Here is a 24,133-nt window from a genome sequence, read left to right on the forward strand (position 1 = left end):
AGTGAAGAGGGCAGGGATACCCCAGGGAGCTGGTTTGGGGCAGCAGAGCTGGACCTTACCCTGAAGGATCTGAACTGGGGTCTTGGGAGGGCTCAGTACCCCCTGTCAGCCCTGGGAAGACATTTCCCCCACTTGGTGACCCAGGGTGGTGTGGGGCTGGCAGGAGGGCTGGGGCAGCTGGGGGAGAGGTGACCAGCGGGCAGCAGCGGCACGGGAAGGCCTTTGGCACCGTGCCTCACACCAGGAGCCCATTTCCCCACAACAGGGGCCCTTATCAGCAGCAAGTCCTCGGAGTGGTCCCAGGGGGGACCTCCAGCCCTTCCCCTCCACCTACCCCACCGCTCTCCCGCTCCGGCCCACGTCAATGCCGCCGTGAAGGTGTCGGAACAATCGCCTGACAAAGAGCTATTTTTAGGGGCCGGGGCTTGGAGCGAGGATACGGCCCGGCCGCTGACAATGGGGGGAAGGGGGCCGGGCTTCCCCCGTGACCACTCGGCAGCAGAAGGACCTGTAAGATTTCCTCGATGACCCAGGCCCGTACAATACAAGGAAAGCGCGAGAGGGAGATACCCCCGCCAGGACGAGCTGCTCCTTTACCTAATGGGAGTGACCCAGGGTGAGGGGCTGTGAGGTTTGGGCCAGCGGCCTCCCCTGGGGGAGACTCCCACACCGGGAGGGAAGTGGGGTGATGCCTGGCCATGCTCGGCTTTCCATGCAGTTGGGGTGTGGCGGGGCCAGGCTGGCTCCCTTCCGAGGGGCATGGGGACATGGGGGGGGGTGTCAAAGGGGTGCAGACACAGCTCAGCACAACCTTCTCCCCTCCAGGCTGGCTCACAGCTCGAGTTAGAGTCTGGACATGGTGGAAGGACAGTGACCAGCCTAGAGCTGCATGTGCCCAGCTAGCCCTGGTCCAAGTGTGCCATGAGCTCAGGCTCCTACTTGTCCTCAGGTTGAACCTGGTTACCTTTCCTCCCACCTCGGGGTTTCCCCCAGTTGAGCCTGTGCCAGATGGGTTGGTGGACCATCCGCTCTGGCCAGTCCTTTGGGGGAAAAGTGATGTCCTGGGCTGCACAGCAAGAAATTGGGGTAAAAAGGTGAAAGGCAGGGAGAGAAGGTCATGGGGCGCTGTAATAGGTCAAGGCTTGGCCTGTTTGCTGGCGGGCTCAGCAGAGGGATAAGTCCTTTTCCATGAACAGGGACAGATACACCACAGGCCGGGCGGGACCTCGCCGCTCGGCAGCGGCCCCGGGGTCCGGGAAGGCCGGGGCAGGGCCGAGAATTATAGAAGGACCAGAGAAGGGGTGAAGAACGGCGGGGGCAGGGCTGTGGAAGCGCCAGGACAGGACCGAGGAAGGGCCGTGGGAAAGACCCATGGAAGGGCCGGTACCGGGGCCCATGGAAGGGCCGGGGGAAGCGCCGGTACCGGAGCACCTCCACAGGCCGCAGTCTCCCCCTGGCGGCGGATCTCGCGCACAGCCCCACAGAGGGGCTGGGCCCAAGCCGCCACCGCTCAGGATCGGGCCTCCCGCCGGCGCCGCGGAGGGAGACACAGACCCCGCCACTTTCCTGCGGTTCACGGGGACACTCCTGGACACGTAGCAGGAATAAACCCGTGTCCTCCCAACACCGCCGCCAACATCACGGACTACAACTCCCATAGCCCCACGCGGCGAGCTCCACCCTTCCCTGCGCACGCCCCCGCGGCGCGTGGCGGGGCTCGCGCGGTTTCCGTTTCCGGCGCGCCTCGCTCTGGTCCCTGCGGCGGCGGCCGAGCCTTGTGCCTCCGCCATATTGTCTGTGTGCGGCGGCGGCGGCGGCGGTAGCGGCCGCGCCAGGTACCGGCGGCCCTGGCGCCTACGCGGGGCCCCGCGGCGGTGGCGGGCGGAGCGGGCGGCGGGGGGGAGGCGCCGCTGCGCTTCCTGAGCTCCTTCCCCCCCCCCACCCCCCGCCCCCCTCCTCCGCGGGCGCGGTGTGGGCCGGGGGGTCCGTGGCTGCCCCTCAGGAGAGTGGGGCCGCGGCGGTGCTGAGGGGGAACGGGCAGAGCGGGCGGGTCCGGTGCGGCGGGGAAGGCACGGCCCGCTGCCTGCTGCCCTCGGAGGGGCTCCGAGTCCCCGGGGGAACAGGGCAGGGGCTGTGGAGGGGCCGCCCCGCTGCCCCCAGCCCGCTGCGGGGCCGCCCTCGGCCGCGCAGGAAGGGCAGGGCCCCGCGGAACGGGAGCCGTCCCCTCCCCCAGCTCTCGCAGCTCGCACGTTCGGGCCGTGTAGGTGTTATTTACCTAAATTGCTCGATCTTGCCTCTTCCCCGCCCTGCCCGGAGAAGCGGGGAGATGCGGAGGGACACGGAGAGGCCTGTTAGTGCTCGCTCCCACCCCCGGCTGCGCAGGGACTCCGTTCTGGGCCTTTCTGGGTGAAGGGGAAGGTCGTTCTCACAGCTTTCCACACCAGTCTGTGGAAGGAGTGGTGGTCAGTCTTGCCCCCGCTGTAATTTAGTTAATTGTGCCTTGGGACCGAGAGCAGTGTGGCTGTTGATAAAATGTGGTTTGTAAGAGACTGGTCAGATAAGATTATGGAACCCAGTGCGTGTCAGATCACTTAATTCTTTCTTACTGAGGGGTTTGGGTAAAACAAATAAAGTTTGGATTGTGAATATTGAAGTGAAACCGAGGGGCAGGCACTCATCTATGGTCTCTGGTGGTCAGTTGCAGGATCTGGAGTAATGACATGGATTTGTGTGGAGGTGGTTTAGGTTGGTTATTAGGAAGAGGTTTTTCACCCAGAGGGTGGATGGAGACTGAAACAGGCTCCTCAGGGCAGTGGTAACAGCCCCAAGTCTGACAGAGCTCAAGGAGCATTTGGAAAACGTTCTCAAGCACAGGGTGGGATTGCTGGGGTGTCGTGTGCAGGGTCAGGAGTTGGACTTGATGTTCTTTGGTGGTTACTTCCAGCCTTGGTACCCCTGAGAGTGGTCTCTGATTTGGGATTTGTGTTGCTCAAACCTAACCCTGGGCTGGGGCCTTGGGGAGCTTCTTGCACTGCCCCTCAGTGCCAGGCCGGGCACAGGTCCCTGGAGAGGGCTGTGCCATGTGCTCACCTGGCTCCTCATGGAAGCTCAGTCCTGGGTGCACCCTGCAAATGGGTTGGGAAGAACCCCTGCTAGAGGGGAATGGGCACAGTGGCAGCTGTTCAGAGGAAAGCAAGTGGACACCTAGCATTTCTGCTTGAGGCTGGGGGTGATGTCTTTGTTCTCTGAACATGCTCTCTTTTCTGAAACAGAATTGCTCAAATTGTTCAGACTCAGAGTTGGGGCTTGTGCCATACTGCCAGCTGACCTGGGGGTTGGATGTGAATCCAGTGTGGATTCCGGGTGCATTGTCAGCTGGGGCAGAGGAATCACTCATCCTGGTGTTGCTGGTTTTGATGTGATGTAGAAAAGGGCAAAGTTTCTGCTAGGAGAGGAGAGAGTGAACTTGGGAAGACTCAAGGCAAGACTTGGGAAAAGTGTGAAGCTTTATCAGTTCCTTAATTAACCTTAAAACTAGGATTAGGGTAATGCTCCAGTTCCTACAGCACATGCTCTGTGGAGACTCACATTGTGTCTGTAACTGGAAGATGAAAACTGGAAGGGGAATGTCCAATCCCAGGTACAGGGCAGGCAGTGCTCTGCACTCAGATGTGTCTGTGCCTTGTGGCTGGAATCCCTGTTCTCTTTGGGTGACTCCAGACAGGGAAGGGCTTATTGTAAAGGTGCAGACCTTTCCTTGAGAGTGAAGAATGTCCATCTTTGGTGTTAGGCAGTGATCCTTTCCTTTCATCTTGCCAATGAGGAGAAATTTTCCATTATTTCACCTTTCTCTAGTGATTTATCTCAATACCTGGTAACATAATTTCTATTGTTAGTGAAAATTGCTGTTTTCTTGTTGGCAGTGTGTTTGGTGGTAGCATTGGGTGTTCATGTCCTGCACTCAGACCAGAGATCTTGGCTGGCCAGCTGCTACCCACTGAGAGTTAAAACAGGGTTGAGGAGGGGAACATAGTCTTGTCTTTGGCTGCAGCAAAGAAATAAAAACTCACCTTGCAGCTGAAGATCTGGGTGATGTGCTTGGGTGAGGGGATGAGGCACAGAGCATGGACAAATGGGGTGAGAGGTAGATGTTGGAGGAGAAAGCAGACACTTCCAAGTAGGAGGTTCAGAACAAGTTTTCTGTGTTTGGCAGGGCTCATGGGTTCATAGATTGAGGGAAAATGAGGCTTGTTGGATGTTGGGAATAATGGCTCTTTGGAAAAGTGATAGTGAAATTGGCAGTAGGTTCTAGCGAATGTGGAGGAAATTGGATCATGGACTGTTGCATGACATTAAGGGTGTTGAGGTTTGTGTAAAGGCAGTTAATGGTACTTGTCTGCTTGAAAAAAACTGGTGAGATGTGAGAACCTGGGATTGGGGACTGACTTAGTAAAATACCATTTTCTGAAGGTGAGACATGGAAAGACTTAGTGTTTGATATTTGGGGTATTTTCAAGTAATGCAGATTAGGTTCATCAGCATGGAATGAGTTGGAAGTAGGAATCTCAGGGTATATAGGGTGTTGAAAGGTGATTATAGATTTGTGGATTTGTACAGAAAAAAACTTTCTGCTCCGATGAAAGGGACATCTACGTAACTTTGCCCAATTTTATTAAATGCTGGGTGTCCTTATACTTCCATTTCAGTTCTTCTCCATTTTCTCCTTACAGAACTAATTTTCTCTTTGTCTTTCTCATGTCCTCTGAGGAATAAGGGAAAGGAAGACAGGAGAAGCAAATGGGTGACATTGTGGTGGTGTGATTAATTTCGTGTCACATTTCTGAAGAGGCAGGGATTTATTTCTGGGTTACCAGACCTGTCACCTCCACTGTTCTTCCATTATGGAATTGCTTACATTGAGATATCTGTTTTAGAAGCTGTGCATGAGATTGTTGCCATCTTAGATCTTATTGTCCCATAGGGGTTTTGAGAGGAAAAAAGGCCCAAGATTTTAAGATCAGGAAAGACTGCCTTGACTTAGTCTGGCCACAAACATTTGTTGCAAGACAGCTCTTGGATAATTTTTCTAAGCTTGGATATCTCCTTCCAGGGGCTTCCAAGAGCTGACTTCCCTGGAATTTACAGAATGTAATTGGAGAAAGGGAGTTCTTTGAACCTTAAAAAACTGCTTGGAAGAGGAGGCTGCAGCTTTTTGAGCTGGTGTTAGTGCTGTTGCTGAATGTGGAGTGTTTTTCCAAGCTGGTTTTTGGCCTCTTTTGCCATCAAGGTGCCAAACTTACATATTGGAAAGATTGATGAGAAGTGGGATTGTTGATGTGGTCCTGGGATCGGTGGTTCATGGATATTTTCTGGTTAGGAGTTCAGTAGAGAAGCAGCAACATGAGCTTGGTGCAAGCCTCACCTGCTCCTGTGTTCACACTGTTCTGGACAAATGATTTTATTACCCATTTCATGCTGCTGCTTTGGGAGGCTGAAGAGCAGAAGGGAAGCTGGGAGTCCTTTGTGGACTTGGTACCACCTCAGACTCACATTTGGAAGGTTACAACTTCAATAACTTTAATTTTCCACGGAGTTTAGTTCTGAGATTAAGGTTATGTCCTCCTTACTGAGCTCTATTTTTTAATTAATATTGCCATTTACTGGGAGGTGATTTCTAAAGCAGACTGTCCAGCTCCTGCCCATGTAATGGCTGCATCATACTCTAGCAATTTATTTCATGTAAGTGGTGAAGAAAATGTGTGCTAGATGAAAAACAATTTTGAGTCAAGGCAAGAGTTTGGCTGCAGGTTTCCCACTGGATAGTCTTGAGTGTTAACAGCAGACCTAGAAAATTGAAGTTACTCACTCTGTTTTTGCAGAGAAGTAGGCTCTGCCCTTGCACCTTCTGGAACAACCAAAGGCTAAATTAGTCCTCTTTTAATTAAGCCAAGTGCAGGGAGAATCCAGTGTGCTAATACAGAATTGCATGCCAGAACTTGCTTTCCCTGGGTGGGAAAGGTCTTCCTGTGGTGGGAAGAAGTGGCCCCAAATCCTCTTGTGTGTCCAGGGAGCCAAGAAGGTGCCTCTCCCTGTTGTTACCAAAGCCTTTGGAGAAGGCATTTTCTCAGAGCATATTTGCTCATGTGCATGTGAGTTGTCAGAAAGTCTTTATTTTTAGTGTTCAGAAAATGGATGAGCGTGGACGCGCACAACAAATTAATTTCCAGTCTGGAAAAGCAAGCACTCCTGCAGTGTTCCTTGTCTTGCAGCCTTTGTCACAGGTTTCTCTATCTGTTACCAATGTGCTGTTGAATTCCAGCCTTTCTTTCCATGCTTGGTTGTACTCCAGAAGGAAAAAGAGGGCTTTTTGCTCACTCTGAGGCATCCAGATTTATTTCAACTGAGCCTTACAAATGAAGTTACAAGTTTTGGCACAAGGGGTTTACTGGGGGCTTGTGAGATGTGAAGGAGAATGCTGATTGCTGGAGTTTAAAGCTGTTTTTTTCCATTTGATTCTTGGAATGGTGGTAGCTAGTTTAATCTTGTGTTAATAATGATAAATTTTTAGAGAATTATGTCAAAACTTCACTTGCTGGCAGGGGCTTGCACTGGGTGTCTCTTGCTGAACCTGCTCAGGTGCTGGCTGAGTGATGGAGATGGTTTGTGGTGCATTGCCTGCTCCATGGAACAGCTGATCACAGGGATTTCCTGAAGAAATAGTTACAGGCAGTGTCCTCTGGTTTATCCTTTGACCCTGGTAACTGTTCCTGCCCCTAGGAATTGCATGATCAGATCAATTAAAACTCTGTAACTTTTACAGATGATTGGTACAAGTCAGTTTGCTGAGTTCTGCCTAAATCCCTCTCTGTACATGAACCATAGGAGTCAAATCAACTGAATGATTGTCCTGGCAGTACTGTGCCTACTAATTAATGAGGAAAACAACTGTGTCACTTAGCAGCAATTAGGGAGGTAGAACTTTCCAGAGGATGCTGCCAGTGGAACCTGATGTCAGCTGTGAAGAGCCTGTAGTGCTGCTGAAACATTCCCCTTTGTGAGCCTCCAGGAAGAGTTCCCTGGCGTTGCTGGAATCTCAAACTGTAGTTTTGGTAACTGGAATAATGTCCAAAGCTCCAGCAGTAGAGATTTAGTTTTGTTAGTGCTCTTGGAAGAAAAAGAAACTGCTTCCTGTTGAAGTATTGCTTTGGCTTTAGAGCAGACCTAAAGGGATATTCCTCCAAAGAAAATCCCCCTGCCTTTCCTGCACTCCCTGCTCAGCCTGAACTGTCAGTTTGGGGAAGAGGTGCAAGCAGAAGAGTTTTATCGTTGATTTCTGGTGTCTGTACAGACAGGTTCATTTGGCAGTGCCTGGTTATATTGCAGCCATTTTTATCAGATTGTGTCAGGAGTCTTTTGTACTGGCAGTGAGGATATCCTCTGGGTTTATGGGAGCCTGGCACAGTGGAAGGAGGAGCTGCAGGCATGGGAAAGAGGCAGAGCCTGTGCTCAGCTCCTGGGGCTTGGGTGTCTTGCTGTTGTTGCTGCCCCTGGAGCAACACGGCCTCATCCAAGGTCAGCTTTGGGGTCTTTATGTTTTGAGATCTTTCCCTTTGCTCTGTGTGCTGTTGACTAACTTAGCTCTGAAAATAATAGTGTTCATAGTGATCTTGGGATATTGTCTGTTCTGCATAGAATCCCTTAGGAGATGGAGTGAGCAGCATTCCTGTCACTGCTGCTGGAGGTGATCCCAGTGTTCTGCCCCAGGTCCATGTGCTGCTACCAGTGCTGGCTGAGCTGTGCCAGTTGCCTTTGCTGTTTGGCAAAGGACAAATGTCCAACTAGGCTGAGATGCTGGACACCACAGAGGGTTCGTGTGAGCTCTGCTAAAATTCAGCTGTTACAGATCTGAACAAAAAGGAAGACAAAGCATGACAGACCTTCTGCCAGGAGAGTGTGTGGCACCAGAGCCACTGCCAGGGCATCCTGGAGGGTGACAGACATGTTAGACACTGCTTTCAGCTTGGGAAAGTGGGACAGGGAAGTTTTCCCCAAGACTGTGAAGAGTATCAAAAAACATGGAGTTACAGTAAAACCATTCCTGTGGTTTCCATATAGATTGTGATCCTCATTACAGAGGATGACTTCTTCATTGGCAGGAATCGTGAGGAATTCAGAGAGGAATCAGTAGAGCTGATGTAGGAAGAGCCAATCTAAATTTAGGATGTTTCTAGTGCAGAATTACTCCAAGATGTTTCTTCCAGTATAACTAAACCTGTCAACTGCTTTCCTTACAGACTGGCCATGTCTTGTTCTGAATTAATCACAACAAGTTCATGGTTCTTTTTTAAGGGAATGTTGAGGTCATTGTGTATCATTTGTTATTTCTCTACAGTCTCTACATTTCTTTATTTAAAAGAAATCTGGCAAATAATTTTGGTGGAAAATGCAGTTAAAACAGACTGTGCTGTTCCTAAACAATACCCAGAGATAATTTTAATTTCAGCTTTTTTTTTAACTCAAATTTTAAAATCTACTTTTCTGTTGATGTTGTCCCTTTAGTAAAATGGGTAAATGATCCCATTTTGATCCCTTTAGGTAAATGATCTTCAGGAAAGGATGTAAAATGTCCATTTTGTTAATCCAGGCTTGTTGCTATTTTAGCTGTAAAATCATAGAAAAATATAGGTTGCAAGGGACTTCTGGAGGTCATTTGTTCCATGCTTCTATTGCTGAAGTTTCAGCATCATGAGAACACTCAAATCAGGTTTATTTTGTGAGATAAAGCATATTTTTTAATAATGTTGATTACTATTATTTCTTTTAAAAGTAAGCTGGGTGTTGATTACTATTGACTGCCAGCAGGCAGTACTGTAATATTTAGGCATGTCTTGATTTTTTAATTTCAGTGCTGTTTCTCCAGTATTAGATACTCTCCAAACTCTGAAGGAGCAAGTGCACTTCCCTGGGAGGATTACAGGGCTATGTGAAGAAAATAATCTACAATTTTATCTGATAATTGTAAATCTTACCTTACCAAATCACATTTTACACTCACGATTTTAGAGGCTGGGTTTAAGCTTTCTGCTATGAAAGGTAACATCTTGCTTGTAGTTGTAGATAAAAGAAGGTGAATAACCTCTCAATTCCAGACTCTGTACTGTAATTCTGCTCTTCTCCACTGACAGCTTTTCTTCTCTCACAACAAACCCTCTGCTGTCTCAGCCTGTTTACAATCTTAGGCTGGCACAATCACCACTGTAATGAGCTTACGTGGGGAAAGTAGAAGTGAGAGGAAAGTCTCTAGACCTGTTTGGCCGATCTGTCCACTTTGCTTTCTCCTCAAGAGGAAGGTGAGCTTCTCTGGAATTCATAAAGTTACAGAAATGTTTTCTTGGCTCTTTGAGTCCAGCTTGCTGCAGTTCAGGGCCTGTTTTACTCCTTTGGGACTGCTGTGGGCTCACTGAAGCGAGTTCAGGTGGGCCATTGGGAATAACCAGGTTTGTGTGGTGTTGAGCAAGGTGTTCTGGCTTCATTCCACTCTCTGCATGAACTTGGATCTTCACACTGAGTGCAAGACCTGCTGTTAGCAGCAATCCACAGGAAAGGCAGTGTCAAGCAGTGTTTGTGTTCTTGGGTACATTATTTATACTCCAAACCTTATCCACAAAGGTCATCACTTGGACAGCACTTGCGAGTTCCCTGGGACACCTTCCGGGAAGCTCTTGGCTTTCAGCTCACTGGGAGCCTGTGGAAGTGCTGCATCATACTGGGGCAACTTCGTAGGTTTTAACTTCTGAGTGAGTAACTGCTTGAGAGAGGTTCCATGCCAAGAACATTTCCATTTAAAAGGAGAAAAAAATCATTCCAGTATCTGTTATTCTGGACTAAGAAGAAAAAAAAAAAAAAGCAGATTTTACTAGAGGCAAAGTAGGTGTGTTTCTCAGAAACTAATCTGCATGGATTTCTTAGCTGTGTTTTGTTGCTACTTGCTCTAAGTGCATGCATCTGGAAGGACAGAGGGTGTAGGAAATTCCTGTACTAATTAGAGTAGGTGCTGAAAGTATGGGTCCTTCACAAAATATCAAATTCTCTGTGGGGCATGGTTGCCTATAGAATTAGAGTGCACTGTAAGGATGATAACATCCCTTTTTAAAAATGAGAGGGATTATAATTGGTTTAGATTATCAAAGAGAATATTGAGAGACTTTTTACATTTTATTTAACTTTAAGCACAAAAATGTCTAAGCTTGGCGAGCTGTTCAGACAACAGGCTACTGTTAAAAGAATTCAAACTTTTAAGAACTGATCTTTTTTAATTAGTAGGCCTTCCAATTAAAAAATTCCTATATGGTGGCAGTACAGTTGTTTGTCTCTGGACTGGGGCTCTGGACACTCCTGTGGAATCTGTCAGCATGACAGGACTGTGTTTGGCTCTATTCTTGTGTGGGATAAGCAGGGTTCCTCTTGATAAGGCTACTGTGTAAGAAATCAGCTAATAAATAGTTTGCTAATACTCCAGCAACGTTTTTGAGGACAGACCTGTGTGAGAAAAGCCAGCAGTGAAACTTTGGCCTGGTGATCCTTTGCTGTAAGCTGTCATGTGAGTCCTTTTGGGTGATATCTGTCCAAGGGGTGTCACCACAGGGGCTGAATGAGAAGCTCTGTGTCCTTGCCCAGGCAGGCCTTGGCAGTGAACAGCATGTCAGACTGTGGTTGGGAGCTTTGTCTTCCTCCCTCTGTGACCTCTGGTACATTGCCTAAAAGCTTGTGGTTGTTTCCTAGTTAAACACTTCTCTAGCAGAGAAATTAACATTTTAATGTTATTTCTGGAGATGCTCAAGGTTACACTGGACCCTGATCTCACTGCATCTCCTTTGATTAGATGATGTTGACTCTCCCAATGTAAATTATTCTATGATTCTGTCATTAATGCAGAAATTCATACATTACAATATTCTGTTTGGATTCTGCAGAAACAGAACTTATCTTTTGTAACAAACTCAGGGCACTTCTCTAGGTGCAATTACTGCTCATACTGTAGATTTTTTTTCTGCTTTAAAACTGCAGGCTCAACTGACGCTTGCATGTCAACACCTGTCCCCATTATCTGTCCTTATTTGTGTCATTCCCTTCTGTCAAAGAGCTTGGCTCCACTGCAAAATAATCCCCCTCCAGGGGCACTGAAGGCAAAAATCTATACAAATTCCTTGGCAGTTTTGAGCAGAGAGTGAGCAGCTTTCAGGCAGGGTAAGTTTGTGTATGTCTGTAACTCTGCTTGCTTTAAAATTAAGTTATCTGTGCAGACTCTCTCCCTTTCCTGTGTAAGGAACAGTGGAGACAATAATACCTACCCTCGTAAATAGACTTTGTGTGCCATTCTTAGAAGCTGCAGTTGATGATTTCCTGAAAAAGCCCTTCTCTGAGCAGCCTGTTACAATGTACTGCTTGAGCTAGGCTAGAGCTACGTGATGAAAAATAGCCACTGTGAAATTTGATCTATCTTTAGATAATGTGATTGATTTTTCTTTCTTCTTTTTTTTTTCTTTTTTTTTGGTGCTGAAACTGATCTTGCTAACTGATCTGGGTGAAGGGAGCAGTCACGTGTGCTTTATTTATACTGCGTTGTGCTTAAAAACTAAAATTGCTAAGTCATCTGAGACATGTCTAAGTTCAGTTAATTCCTCCACACAGAGTATTGGGCAAAGGAAACAGGCCAGTGCATCTCCTGCCAGAAGCACAGGGAGTGAGGAGAAACAAAAACACAATGATTAAACTTTGAAATCTAATAAATTTTACTGTACTAAACTGTTCTAGTAAACTTGCATGCTCTAGTAATGCCTGGGGACATCTAATTTCTAAGTGTCTGAGTCATGCCACATAAATGCTTTGAGGTCTTAGATGATTGCTACCTCATCTTCTGAAACTGCATTTTGTGAGAGGAGTAGCATTTTGTCCAGGAATAGACTTATTATATTTTTAGGAATGCTTCATATTCTTCCATTAGCTGGACACACAGCTAATCTTTCTTTTATTGGTCTAAGGCCTCAGTCACCCTTCCACAGTGGATTTCAGGATAGTGCTATGTCCCTGTTTAACCTTTGGACGGTATTACTGCAACCTTCTCTACCTGAAGCTGCCACCAACACCATTTGTGTGCCAGTAGGTCAGAAAATAACCCAGTGCTGAGCTCTGTCCCACCTAAGGAGGCTTTGTCCATGTCAGAAAGCCTTTGCGTGCACTTCTGCCTCTGGAAGCAGGACCAGCTGCTGGTCAGGTTGTGTGACACAGTGAAGGACATCAGACCTGTGTCCCCCAGGTCCTCCACCATCTTCACAGCCACTGGTTCTTGCTGAGCCCTCACAGGAGCTGAAGTGCTGCAGGCCTCAAATAAACAACAGGACTCTGCCTGTAGAGCAGGATTTTGCTTCTAGAGTTTTCTTCTGGTGTGACGTGTCCTAGTAGCTTAAGCTAACTGCTCTGGGCAGATTTCTAGGTCTTTCTCATTAATGTGTGATTAATGGAGCTGTTACTTCCTTCTGCCCGTTTTGGCAGTTGCCCATTTTCGGTGAAGGAATAAGATTGGCATAGCAAGTAAGTGTATTCGTTTAGATAACAGTGTTGCCCACTGAGCACATGCGCTGGGCTGTATGACCCTACCAAACAGTGCTCTTCCCTGCTCCAATACAGCTCCCTTTCTTGTAAAGCTGACAAGGGGATTCTTGCATTTAAACATCTAAAAAGGTGTTAATTTGCCCATGTGAAAGATTTGAGAGATGTGAAGGCACCACAATTATCTTAGGTAGGACAATATTGATACAAAACTGTAGTGAGTTACTGTGGTCTTAAATATTCAGAGCTGGATGATAAAGTATTGAGACATATAGGATAAAAATACAGTGTTTGTCTCTGGCATGCATTAACTTTCTTTTGAGGGGTTTTGACCAGTCTCAGTACTGATAAAACTTACTAGAAGCTTTGCAAAAAGTGCATTGTAAGGAGGAAAGGTTGGAGGTATTTTGGACAAGCAGAATGCAAAGGAACATCTTCAGGCCCTTGCAGCAGTGCATTTCTTTCATGTTTGGATAAAGCATTATAATCCAACACAGATGCTGGTGTCTTTTGGACAGTCATATATAATGTTTTGACTGTAGGAAGTTGTGACTAAAGCTGGTTGCCATCCCAGCAGAATTGATTTTCTTACATTGGGTGGCCCAAGTCTTGTGATGGGGGTGAGATTGCAGCCCATGGCTGTTGCTTTCAGTCTGGAGTTGAAAGGAGTGGATCTACCTGTGGGTTCAGATTGGAAAGTTACCTCTACTACCAGCAGTTGGAAACAAGGTGCTGAAAGTTACCAGGTTAGGGGCTTGCTTTGCCAGGGGCCAGTCCTGTGTGAGGGAGAGCGGATAAATGGCTTTTAAGCAATACCAGGCCTGTGGCTGGGCAGGCTCCAGCCTCTCCTTTGCAGCAGCTTTTAATGATTAACTTAAATATTTCTGAAGTACCTTGAGAATTTAACCTCTGGTTTATGTTCTGTCTGCAGGTGGAGGAATCTGAGGCCTTTCTCTGTCAGCACTGCAGAACAGGTCGCCTCTGATTTCACATCTCACTTCCGCCTGCCAAGCTGTCTGATATGTCGGGACCCGTGCCGAGCAGGGCCAGAGTTTACACGGATGTGAACACACACAGACCCCGGGAGTACTGGGACTATGAGTCGCATGTTGTTGAGTGGGGGTAAGTCTGGGCTGCTTCTGGATGTTCCTGCAGCAGGATCAATCCCTGTGGATCCTGCATAGTGGTGCTTGGGGAGTTCAGACGCCTGTCCTGAGGTTTTTTCACACTTCTTGGCAGATGGCAAGGGAAAGGATCACAACTTCTCTTCAGAAAAATGTTTCTTATAAAACTTTTAAATTCTCAGTTCTAGAGGAACATTAATAGCAGCTTCCTTAAAAGTTTGAAGAATTTTTGCCAGGTAGTTGGGAAACATCCCCTTTCAGAGGGAAGAAAATCTATTTTTGAAACAATCCAAACAGTCCTGAGTTCAGGGCTGAAAAGAAAGGAAAATACTTTCAAACTGAAGTTGCTACTGACTTGGACAAGTGAAGAGACTCCACAGACTTAAATAAGTATATGCTATTTTATGACTTGTTGCTCAGCTCTCTGTGAGTGCCTGGAAAAGACATGGCTGCTTCTCTTTGAAGGAAGGAGGTGTCTAAATTGAGCTCATGACTAAAGTGTCCCAGCATCAGACAGTGGTGGCAGCTTCATTGCTCTGCGTTCCTACTGGGATGTGGAGGGCCCAGACACAGCTCTGCCCTCAGCTGTGCAGTTCCCAGTTTCTGGAATGTACACAGTTGTCTGAGCATAAGTGCTGCTTTGTGCCCAGACTGTTTTTAAACAGTCTTGCACTTAGATTTTTGCTCTTATTGATTTTGTTGAATTTTACCAGCATTAAACAAGGAAAAATTTAGCTTCCAAATATAGAGAGAAGGGATAGTTCAAGTTTGCTAATACTGAAATGCATAGTTGGGCTTTCAGTCCATAGTTTTGGCTTGAATCTGTCTTGGGCAAACAGAAGCTCCCTGTTTCTCTCCTAATTCTTAAATCATCCAGTTCAGGAGAGGTAAGGCAAGAGTTAATCCCCTTTGTCTGGGAAGTGGGGCAGTGATTGAATGTTAAGGAACAGTTTATAAATTGTGGTGGAAATGACTGAGCTCTTTGGAATTCTAATCTTTTCTCTCCACAGAAATCAAGATGACTACCAGCTAGTTCGAAAATTAGGCCGAGGCAAATACAGTGAAGTATTTGAAGCCATCAACATTACAAATAACGAAAAAGTAGTTGTTAAAATTCTCAAGGTGAGCTGGGGATTGGGCAAAAGATAAAATCTGTCTTGAGGTGTTGAGGAGGCCAGAAAGGGCTTTTTGATGTTCTAAAATGGAAATCCTTAAAGCCTGGCTTTGGAGTGTTGCTCTGTCAAACAGGCCGTCATTTTGTGCCTCCTGATACAAGCCCTCCACTTGGTTATTAAGTCAGATCTCTGCCTGTAAGGAATTAGGCTCTGTCTTAAAGAAACCCTGGTGTGCAACACTTTTTTACTTGGGGCTCAGCAACATTTCAGCAGCTGACTACAAAATTCTCAGCTTCTCACATACCAATGTCCTGGCAGGCTGTCGTGGCCATGGCCTTCATTTAGTGGCCCTCCATGGACTTCTCATAGTTAACATTTGCCACATGCCAGTTAAGAAGTCTTGGAGTATACCAGAATTGTTGGGGTTGGAAAAGCACTCGAAGATCATCAAGTCCAGCCAACACACCAGCATTCATGTCTCCAGGGACCGCATCTTTTAAGTCTATTCAAAGATGGCTTGACAGCCCTTTCTGAGAAGAAATTTTTTCCTGATACCTATACCTCCCCTGGCATGACTCCAGGCCATTTCTTCTTGGCCTATCAGGTCATGTTCAGAGAGCTTTTTAAGAAAATGCCATCTTCCTGCCTCTGTTTCACTTGGAGCTATCATCTGTAGCTGTCAGGGTTGTGTGGTTAGAAAGGAGACAGCAGATACTTGAGCCCTTATTGGTGTGGTGCATAACTCAGGTTAAATTGCAAAGGTTCCAATATATTTTGCTGATTGGCAGTCACCTGGGTATTATCATATGAGTGTTGAGCTCTTAGCCTCACTTTACTGCAGGGCTTTATCTTACACTCTGGGTTTTTATTCTTCAGCCTGTTAAAAAGAAGAAAATCAAGCGTGAAATCAAGATCTTAGAGAACTTGCGAGGCGGTCCCAATATAATCACCCTTGCAGATATAGTAAAAGATCCTGTGGTGAGTAAGGGAGGAACTCATGGGGTACACTGGGGTTATGGGTGAAGTTGCTCTGTTTGATTTCAGCTCTGACCTGGCTTTTTGTTTTCCCCTGCTCTTAAATCCTGCTTTTGAATTGACTAATCAGATCAGCTCTTAATCTGATAAACTTCTTTAAGAGGGCCCTTCCCCCACAGTTCCCTGCAGCCCCTCACTCTGTGAGGAAGAGATACCAGTGAGCTGAGACAAGTTAATTCGCTGTGCAAACAGTGCTACTGGAGGCTGTGGGCTTTGGCTCTGCTCTCCCTGTCTGAGGGGAATCATAAATACATCCAAGGCAGAGGGGTTTTGTGCACTTTTAGGAGAAAAAAATTATAAAATTCATTATCCTAAGTGGAAACATAACATGGCTGAATGCTTTCTTTTCTCTTTCAGTCTCGAACACCTGCTCTGGTTTTTGAACATGTAAACAACACAGACTTTAAGGTACAGTGTGGGATGTGACTTCTCTTTTTCTGTTTGAAAACCACTTGTGCTGTCTTTCTGGGGAATGGAAAGTAAATGGGACAGGCATTTCCTTCCAGCATAGGAATTGCTTTTAAAGGTAAATGCAGTTGGGACAGAAGTTTGTAATTAGCCCATCAGTACAATTTTGCCACAAAAGTTACAAAATGAGAATACAGTTTACAAGAGGTATTTAAGTTAGGAGCAAAGGAATCTATTACCTTGTGCCCCATCAGTGCCTGTGTTTTTGAGCCATTTTGCTTTTTATGTAGAAAAATAGCACAACTGTTTATTGAAAACACTTTAAATGTGGGTAGCTGTTTCTGTGACTTTCCATACTCCTGGGAATTGGGATTTAAATGTTTATTTGTCCCTTCACACTAAACCTGCCTCAGAAGAAGAAAGGCTGCACAATGCCATCCATCATGCTTGTGCTGGGTGGGTACAACCAGAGGGAGATAGTGACAGGAATCAGGATGTGCTGCATGAGCAGAGCTGGAAGTAAACTGTGTATGGGTTTTGCTATGGGGGTGGAACAGACTGATCAGAGTAACTTGGGAAACTTGGACTGTACCTTCAAATGGATTTGGAGAATGCCAGCAGCCCAGGAGAGGATTTTTTGGATGCTGAACACTGACATGATGTGTTTGTGTCCCACAGCAATTATACCAGACATTAACAGATTATGATATTCGATTCTACATGTATGAGATTTTGAAGGTAAGTTGGTGTTTTGTTGGTTTATTTCTAGTATTTGCTCTCTAGTCCTGTAGAGATGACTCTCATGTCACTGATGACAGTGACATCGTATCAGTAAGTGAAGGAAAGAGAGAGCCTATGGAAGAATTGGGCAGAAAAATATCAAGTCAGTATCTATTTTTCAGCCTTTTGGTGCATTGAGATATCTTAATATCCTAAATGAGAAGTACATTTAGCTTCTGAAAAAAGAAAACTGTGAGCTGTTACTGACTGGGTGTGTGCTCTGGCATAATGTGAGTCAAATGTCTTCATCTATTCTTCTGAACTAAGTAATTTCTCCCTAGGAGTCTGGAAGAGGAGGGCTTGTGTGATCATTAGTGCCTTGTAACTATGCTCTTAGAGATTTGGAAATTCCAATTTTTATGAAGAAGCATGTGAAGTGAAGTCAAGACACTTGTGTTGCTGGGAGCTCCCTTTGAGAGGGGGCTCTAGAAGCATTTTCTGTGATCAGTGAGTCTAGTCCAGAATCTGACACTGAACAGTCTTTTCGTCTAGTTAGACTTGATATGTGTGGAAGTATTTTTAAATGTGGTTGAACTTGAGATGTTCTTGTGACTCCAGCATCTGTTGCCTTTAACCTGCAGGCTCTAGATTACTGCCATAGCATGGGAATCATGCACAGAGATGTCAAACCTCACAACGTCATGATTGACCATGAGCACAGAAAGGTAGTGTGGGGTGGCTGTGGGGCAGGGAGGGGTCCTGCTTTTCTCTTTGCAAACTGGGATCCCTTTTGGGTACTCCTGTGTTGTGGTAATAGCAGACATCTTTGAGGGAGACTCTGCTCTCATGGTGTGGGCAAATGTAAAATGAGAATGTTGTGCTGCTTTCTGAGCCTTTACTTAGTCACACGGGCAGAGTTGTAAGGAGAGGTATTTTATTTAGACTGCTTGGTAATATGGGTTTGGGGAGAATATTAACTGAAAATGGAAGACTTATAAATTAACTTTAGACTAAGTTTACCAGTGCCATTTAGCCAATGGAAAGCTGGAGCATCCCTTGAACCATTTTTTCTTTGTTTTGTACCATTTTTAGCTTAGACTAATAGACTGGGGTTTGGCTGAATTCTATCACCCTGGCCAAGAGTACAATGTCAGAGTGGCTTCCAGATATTTCAAAGGACCTGAACTTCTTGTAGATTATCAGGTAAGAATTACCAGGACTTCTTACTGACTTTTATATGGAAAGTCAGTGCCATTTCAAGGTAATAAACCCAAAATCCAGATGTCTAGAGAGTCGAAGCTAAAGACTGTCTGTTCCAAAATGTATGGCAGAAAGCAGTGGCCATATATCCACTGAATGAAAGAAACTAATGAGTAGTCTCAAGACCTGAGGAAGAGCTGCAAAACTATCACTGTGGATCTTGGAATACAAATGTTGAATATTTTTTAGCAAGGCTGTGTTTGGAGTAAGGTACAGGAATGAAACAAAGCTCCTGTGGGAACAGCAAGTACCACATGAAGTTCTAAATTAAGCTATAAAAGCATCCCCTTATCTGATGGCAGTTTGCATTATGGAAATCACAGTGTTCCTGGTGACTTTCAGACCATGCTGGTTCTGGAAAAAGGCACATCCTCACCTGCCCGTGGCCCCTGGGGAGTCCACACCTTTTGTTGTTCGTTGCAATGCTTCCTTTCCCAATACACATTTCTCAGTGATTTACAATATTTGGAATCTGCAGTGAAAATAGAAGAAAACTCTAATCATATCCTGGCAGACAGGGGTGGAATTAGGATACCTGCTGTCCTGCTAATTGCTGTATCCCAGTTTGAGTAACTGGAACACTGGGCTGAACAGTGATTTAGGGATGAAGATATGTGAAGATAGTTCAATTTGTTTCCAGCATGACATGGCTGTGTTCAAATCACCTTGGTGGGGCGGGGGGAACCCTCTTAGTTTTGAAGGTCTGTTCTGTTTAATTCACTAGAAATTGAATTGTCCTTCTGGTTTTGTACAGATGTATGATTACAGTCTGGATATGTGGAGCTTGGGTTGCATGTTGGCTAGTATGATATTCCGAAAGGAGCCATTTTTCCATGGCCATGACAACTATGATCAGGTGAGAGCTGGGCATGTACAATGTCTGTTCTCTTAGCACCATGAAGGTTTCCTGCTCAGGCTTCTATCGAGTCATCCAGAGAATTTTTAAGCCTTTCTCTAATGGCTTCTTTGCTCAGTTTGAAGCCACATTCCTTTTCTCAAGTGTGCAAGATTATGTAACCAATTAAATAGAAATGGATTTACAGAGCTTTGTACTTAGGAGCTCCTCAGTAGGTGTCTGGGAAAAGCTGTAGAAATAGTTATGTTAAGGCTGGTGTGTTCTAGTACATAGTTTGACTATTTCTGAGGTTATGTTCTGTGGAAAGCCCCTGCCACTCCTCACTCTTCCCCCACTCTCTGTGGAAACTGTGAATTTGGTACAGGTTTATACACATTCTGAAATCTTTGATATGTTGCCTTTAGGCCAAAATGTTTATATTTAAACCTTTATCACGTGCTTAGCATGTGACTGCCATGTAAATATTCTGGAATAGGGACCTTCTGTTCTCAAACCTTTATGCTGGAACTTTCTGGGGTGGTGCTTCACCTTTCACATGCAAGATCCAGAGTTTCTGCTCTTTGAGCAGTTATTCTTGCCTTCTCCTCTCTTGGTTTTTAATATTTTCATTCTACTAAGGGAGGTAATGTTGCAATGCCTCAGGTTTTAGAGATTTTAGGGTTTGTGGCTCCCTGATTGACACTGCTGGGACCAGGTTCCAGCTCCCATGGGAATGTGCTGCTCTATCTTCATGCAGGCTGTGGTATTATCATACCTTCACAGCAGTGATTTCTTTCTGTGTTTGTTCCCAGCTGGTGAGGATAGCCAAGGTGCTGGGGACAGAAGATCTGTATGACTACATTGACAAATACAACATTGAGCTGGATCCACGTTTCAATGACATCTTGGGCAGGTGAGCCAAGGTCTGGAGTCTCTTTGGTAGATCCAGACAGTTACAGCTTTGTCAACAGACCTTGAAATGAACAAAAATTTGTGGGAGAAATCAGAGCCAGGATTCTGGAGAGCTGACACTTTGTGCCTTTGGTCCCTTTTGCCAGTGCTTCCCATGGTCCTTTATATGGAAATGGACCTGAGGAAAGATTTTTAAATGTCATCCAGGCAATAAAGGAACTACTGGAGCAGAAAGCATGAAGGGCAAATGCTCTCTTCAGTCTGGAAGGGAAAAAAACAAAACGGTGTTTCTCAGTACTAGAGTGCAAAAAGTCGGGTGCTGGTAAAGATAGAATTTATATGGTTTTTTTCTCCTTATAGTGGGACTAAAATTAAAGGAACTCATTGGGTGCATGAGATGATCAGAACCTGCAATTTTTGAACATTAGTCCTGATAGCTGTCTGGGGTCATGGCAAGGCCATGCAGGGGCTGTGGTGGCCGAGGTGACTGTGCTGGGGCTGTGACTGCTGTGCCACCGCGTGGAGACACAGTGACACTGCTTCATGGCTGGACATCTGTCACAATTCTTGCTCCTTAAGAAAGCGAGTTTTGGCATCCCTGTCCCCTGCCTGGCCTGATTTGGGTCTGTTTTCCTGCAGACACTCCCGTAAGCGATGGGAGCGCTTTGTCCACAGTGAGAACCAACATCTGGTGAGTCCAGAAGCTCTGGATTTCTTAGACAAGCTGCTGCGATATGATCACCAGTCACGACTCACAGCAAGAGAAGCCATGGAACACCCCTACTTCTGTAAGTATCAGCTGCTGTCCTGGGAGTTCTGCCTCTGGGAAATCTCTGTTCCTATGGCTTGTGCAGATGGGAGCTGAAAATGGCAACAAAGCCTGGTCTCTGCAAATCACTGTACTGGAGCTGAGGCTGCTGGTCTCTGTGTGCCACCTCCACCAGCCAAGGAATTAGATTTAGGTGCCCATGAATCAGCAAGAAATATCAAGGAAAGTGACCTAAATCATGTGATTTGGAGTTGCTTTCTGCAGGTGTACATGGGTTCCTGTGTTTGGATAAATTCAGAGAATTGCAGTTTGTTGATAAACAGGCATTTTAATTCCTGTTGTGAAATTGCTTAGCTACTGCTATAGTCAGGTTTTGATTTTGCAAGCAAAAATGTAACTTTCACTAGTAAATGCTTTTAAATGCTTGCTGTTTTTCAGATGCTATTATCTAGGAGTTTGAAGCAGCTGCAACAATACATAATGTCAATATTTGCTCAGGTGGTTTGGTTTTGGGTTTTTTTTTTTTGCTGCTGCTGAAAGGACCCCTGTAATTAACAGACTGTTGATCTGTGTTACACCTGTTGCAAAAATCCTGCGGAAATGTTTTGCAAGTATGAGCATTAGTGAAGCCAATAGCTTGGAATGTGAGAGCTGGACAAACAGTTTATTGACTTGTGTCCACAAAAAGATACACAGAATGCTGAGCTCAGCAGAGTTTGGAATTCCCTTGTCTGATGCAGAAGGCCTGGGAGGCAGGAAGAGGTTGTCCCTATTCAGGTGAGAGCCTTATTTACATGCAGCTGAAAATAGAGTGATTTGTGATCCTCTCATGGAAGCCAAGTTCCTAGTGACACACCTGACAGCTCACAGATATGTAAGATGTGTATAGAGACATGACACATAATTGTAATTACTGATAATCTTTCTGCTTACTACACCCATATTCTGGGTTTGGCTTTCTGCAATTACACAGTTGCTTAGCACAGAAAGATCAACTTTGCCATAATATCCTTCAGCTTTACCTGTCAGACAGTCCTGAACCCCAAACCAAATAATTTAGCTAACTGTCACCAATATCATGTGACCTTGGTACCTTCTTGAATGCTTCACACTGGAGTTGGTGCAATGTCTACATTTCAATAGATGATGGTTGATGTTACTTGGCACAGGCAGAGTACCAGGACTGGGTGAGCACAGAGGCCACAGGCAGTCTGTGTGCCTCAGCAACTCTGGCAACACAGCACTCACTGATAGTGTGCTCTTCCTAGATCCCATTGTGAAAGACCAGGCTCGGATGGGCCCATCCAACATGCCGGGTGGCAGCACTCCTGTCAGCAGTGCAAGCATGATGTCAGGTCAGTTCTGTCAACTCTCCTTGCTGCTTGGTGTGCTAAAGCAATTTTACTTGTGGGGTGGGTGGGAGGACCCAGGAGGGAGAGTTGAGCAAGCAGTGTGGTGTTGGGTCATCTCCCAGGGCAAGGAGAGCTGCAAAGTGGGTGGGAGAGTCTGATAAGCCTTGGGCAGCCTGACGTGTTTTTCTGGTCACGTTTTAGGAAGTTCTTTGCAGTTGATTTTCTGGCAGCAGCTTGAAGGACAGTCCACTAGCACAGGCTGCTCAGAGAAGTTGTGTCTGTCAGATCCTTGGAATTGTTTAAGAGCCAGGTTCAACAGGGCTTGGGGCAACCTGCTCTAGTGGGAGGTGTCCCTGCTCGTGGCAGGGGGGTTGGAACAAGAGGAGCTTTTAAGGGTTACCTTTTCAACCCAAACCATTCTGTGATCCTGCCACATCTGTGCCCATCAGTGACACTCAAGGGTGTGCAAATCTGTGCCCTTCCCAGAGCTGCAGAGAATAGTGACAGATCTTTAATCTCATCTTATTTTGGCAGCTCTGAAAACATAACTGACCTGCAAAGCTCCCACTTGACTTCAGAAGCTGTCCTGGATAGCAGTGCTCTGTTTTTACTCTAATTCCTGCTTGCCTTTCTCTATTCCAGGGATTTCTTCAGTGCCAACACCTTCACCCCTTGGACCTCTAGCAGGCTCACCTGTCATCTCTGCCACCACCACCCTGGGGATGCCGGTTCCAGCTGCTGCAGGCGCCCAGCAGTAGTGACGGGCTCTGTCTCCTGCTGCCTGAGCTGAGTCAGGTGGGGAAGAGGTTTCCCCCTCCACCTCTCCTCAGGACGCAGCTCGTGCCTGGCAGGGGAAGGGAGGGGATGAACGCTTTGGAGACACCGTGTCTGAACTGTTGCTTGTGGATTTATAGTAGTTCAGTCATTATATACAAAATTATTATAGGCTGATTTTTCTTTTTTTACTTGAACTTTTCGTAACTCAGGGGATTCCCTGAAAATACCTACAGATGGAATACTTCTTGGACAGTTTTTCTTTCCCCCCCCCACCCCTCCCAAAAAAAAAAAAAACCCAACAAAACAACTCTTCATGTAATAACAAAGATGAATTCAACAGCATTTCCAAGCTCTTGCATCCTGCTGGAAATCTCTTCTCTTCATGTTCCCACCATTATTCCTCCACAAGCCTACACCTTGGGGGATTGTGCTATTCTCCAGAGACTACCAAGCCAAGTCTTCATGAGGCAGGGGAGGGGATTCTTAAAGTACCACTCACTTGAACCCCATGTCCTGCATATGTCCCAACCAGGGTACACTGAGGAGATGAATTCCAGTAGGGAGAGGTGGGATAAGTTTAAAAGGAGTAAGTGCAGATAGTGTCCAAAACCCTAATTGGATTGGATAATGTCTCCCTAGGAGTCAACCAGAATGCTAACTCACCCCTTGCATGTAATTTTAGTCTTAAAAATGAAGTTACTGATCCAGTTGGAGTCCTTGGCACCTCCTGAGACAGGTGCTCCTGTAGAGTAAGCCCTACTCTGATCAGCCCCTTTCTCGTGGAGGGTTCTTCCAGCCATTGCTTGGCTTGGATCTCTGGAATTAGTTTGTTATTGGGTATATTGTTTTTAAATTGTTTCTATAGGTTTCAAGCTGGTGGCTACTTAAAGCTGGAAAAATCAGACTGCGCCAAGTCCGATCCCACATCTTCACCCACCATCCCCTCCCTCACGTGCCATGTGGTGAGAATACCAGTTACCTCACAGTCTTGTAAATATGCACTGAGAGGAAGGAGCGAGGAGACGTTAACTTAAACTGAAATGGTAGATCAGTAATTGTGGACAAATATTATCATTGACAACGGAAAAGCACCCTTGTTACAGCCCTGCTACCCCTTGCTGTGTATATATACTTTGTCCTTCATATGTGAAAGATCCAGTGTTGGAATTCTTTGGTGTAAATAAACATTTGGTTTTATTTATCGAGGTTAGATTTAA

At 46.0% G+C, this 24,133-nt stretch overlaps 1 protein-coding gene across 2 annotated transcripts; it reads left to right on the forward strand.

Moving 5' to 3' along the window:
- Nucleotides 1–1,712: 1,712 nt before the first annotated feature.
- CSNK2A1 (casein kinase 2 alpha 1) lies at nt 1,713–24,122 on the forward strand. 2 transcript variants are annotated; one of them, XM_033075079.2, is made up of 14 exons: nt 1,729–1,835; nt 13,541–13,731; nt 14,744–14,855; nt 15,725–15,826; nt 16,241–16,291; nt 16,970–17,029; nt 17,653–17,736; nt 18,104–18,214; nt 19,026–19,127; nt 19,919–20,019; nt 20,658–20,806; nt 22,056–22,142; nt 22,782–22,934; nt 23,782–24,122. In XM_033075079.2, exons 2-13 carry the CDS (start codon nt 13,631–13,633, stop codon nt 22,895–22,897), a joined length of 1,176 nt encoding a protein of 391 aa, XP_032930970.1. In that variant the 5' UTR covers nt 1,729–1,835; nt 13,541–13,630; the 3' UTR covers nt 22,898–22,934; nt 23,782–24,122. The 2 variants fall into 2 exon arrangements, with proteins under 2 accessions (XP_032930969.1, XP_032930970.1); XM_033075078.2 differs by having other exon boundaries at nt 1,713–1,835; nt 22,782–24,122.
- Nucleotides 24,123–24,133: the final 11 nt, after the last annotated feature.

The sequence above is a fragment of the Catharus ustulatus genome, chromosome 17 (assembly GCF_009819885.2).
Source record: "Catharus ustulatus isolate bCatUst1 chromosome 17, bCatUst1.pri.v2, whole genome shotgun sequence".
NCBI classification, from domain to species: Eukaryota; Metazoa; Chordata; class Aves; order Passeriformes; family Turdidae; genus Catharus; species Catharus ustulatus.

Bases quoted from the DNA above. Each gene is read 5' to 3' on its own strand.
- CSNK2A1 (XM_033075078.2), top strand. From the start codon at position 13,631: ATGTCGGGACCCGTGCCGAGCAGGGCCAGAGTTTACACGGATGTGAAC. The intron at 13,732-14,743 runs GTAAGTCTGGGC...TTCTCTCCACAG, and splicing joins TCGCATGTTGTTGAGTGGGG to AAATCAAGATGACTACCAGC. The intron at 17,030-17,652 runs GTAAGTTGGTGT...TTTAACCTGCAG, and splicing joins ACATGTATGAGATTTTGAAG to GCTCTAGATTACTGCCATAG.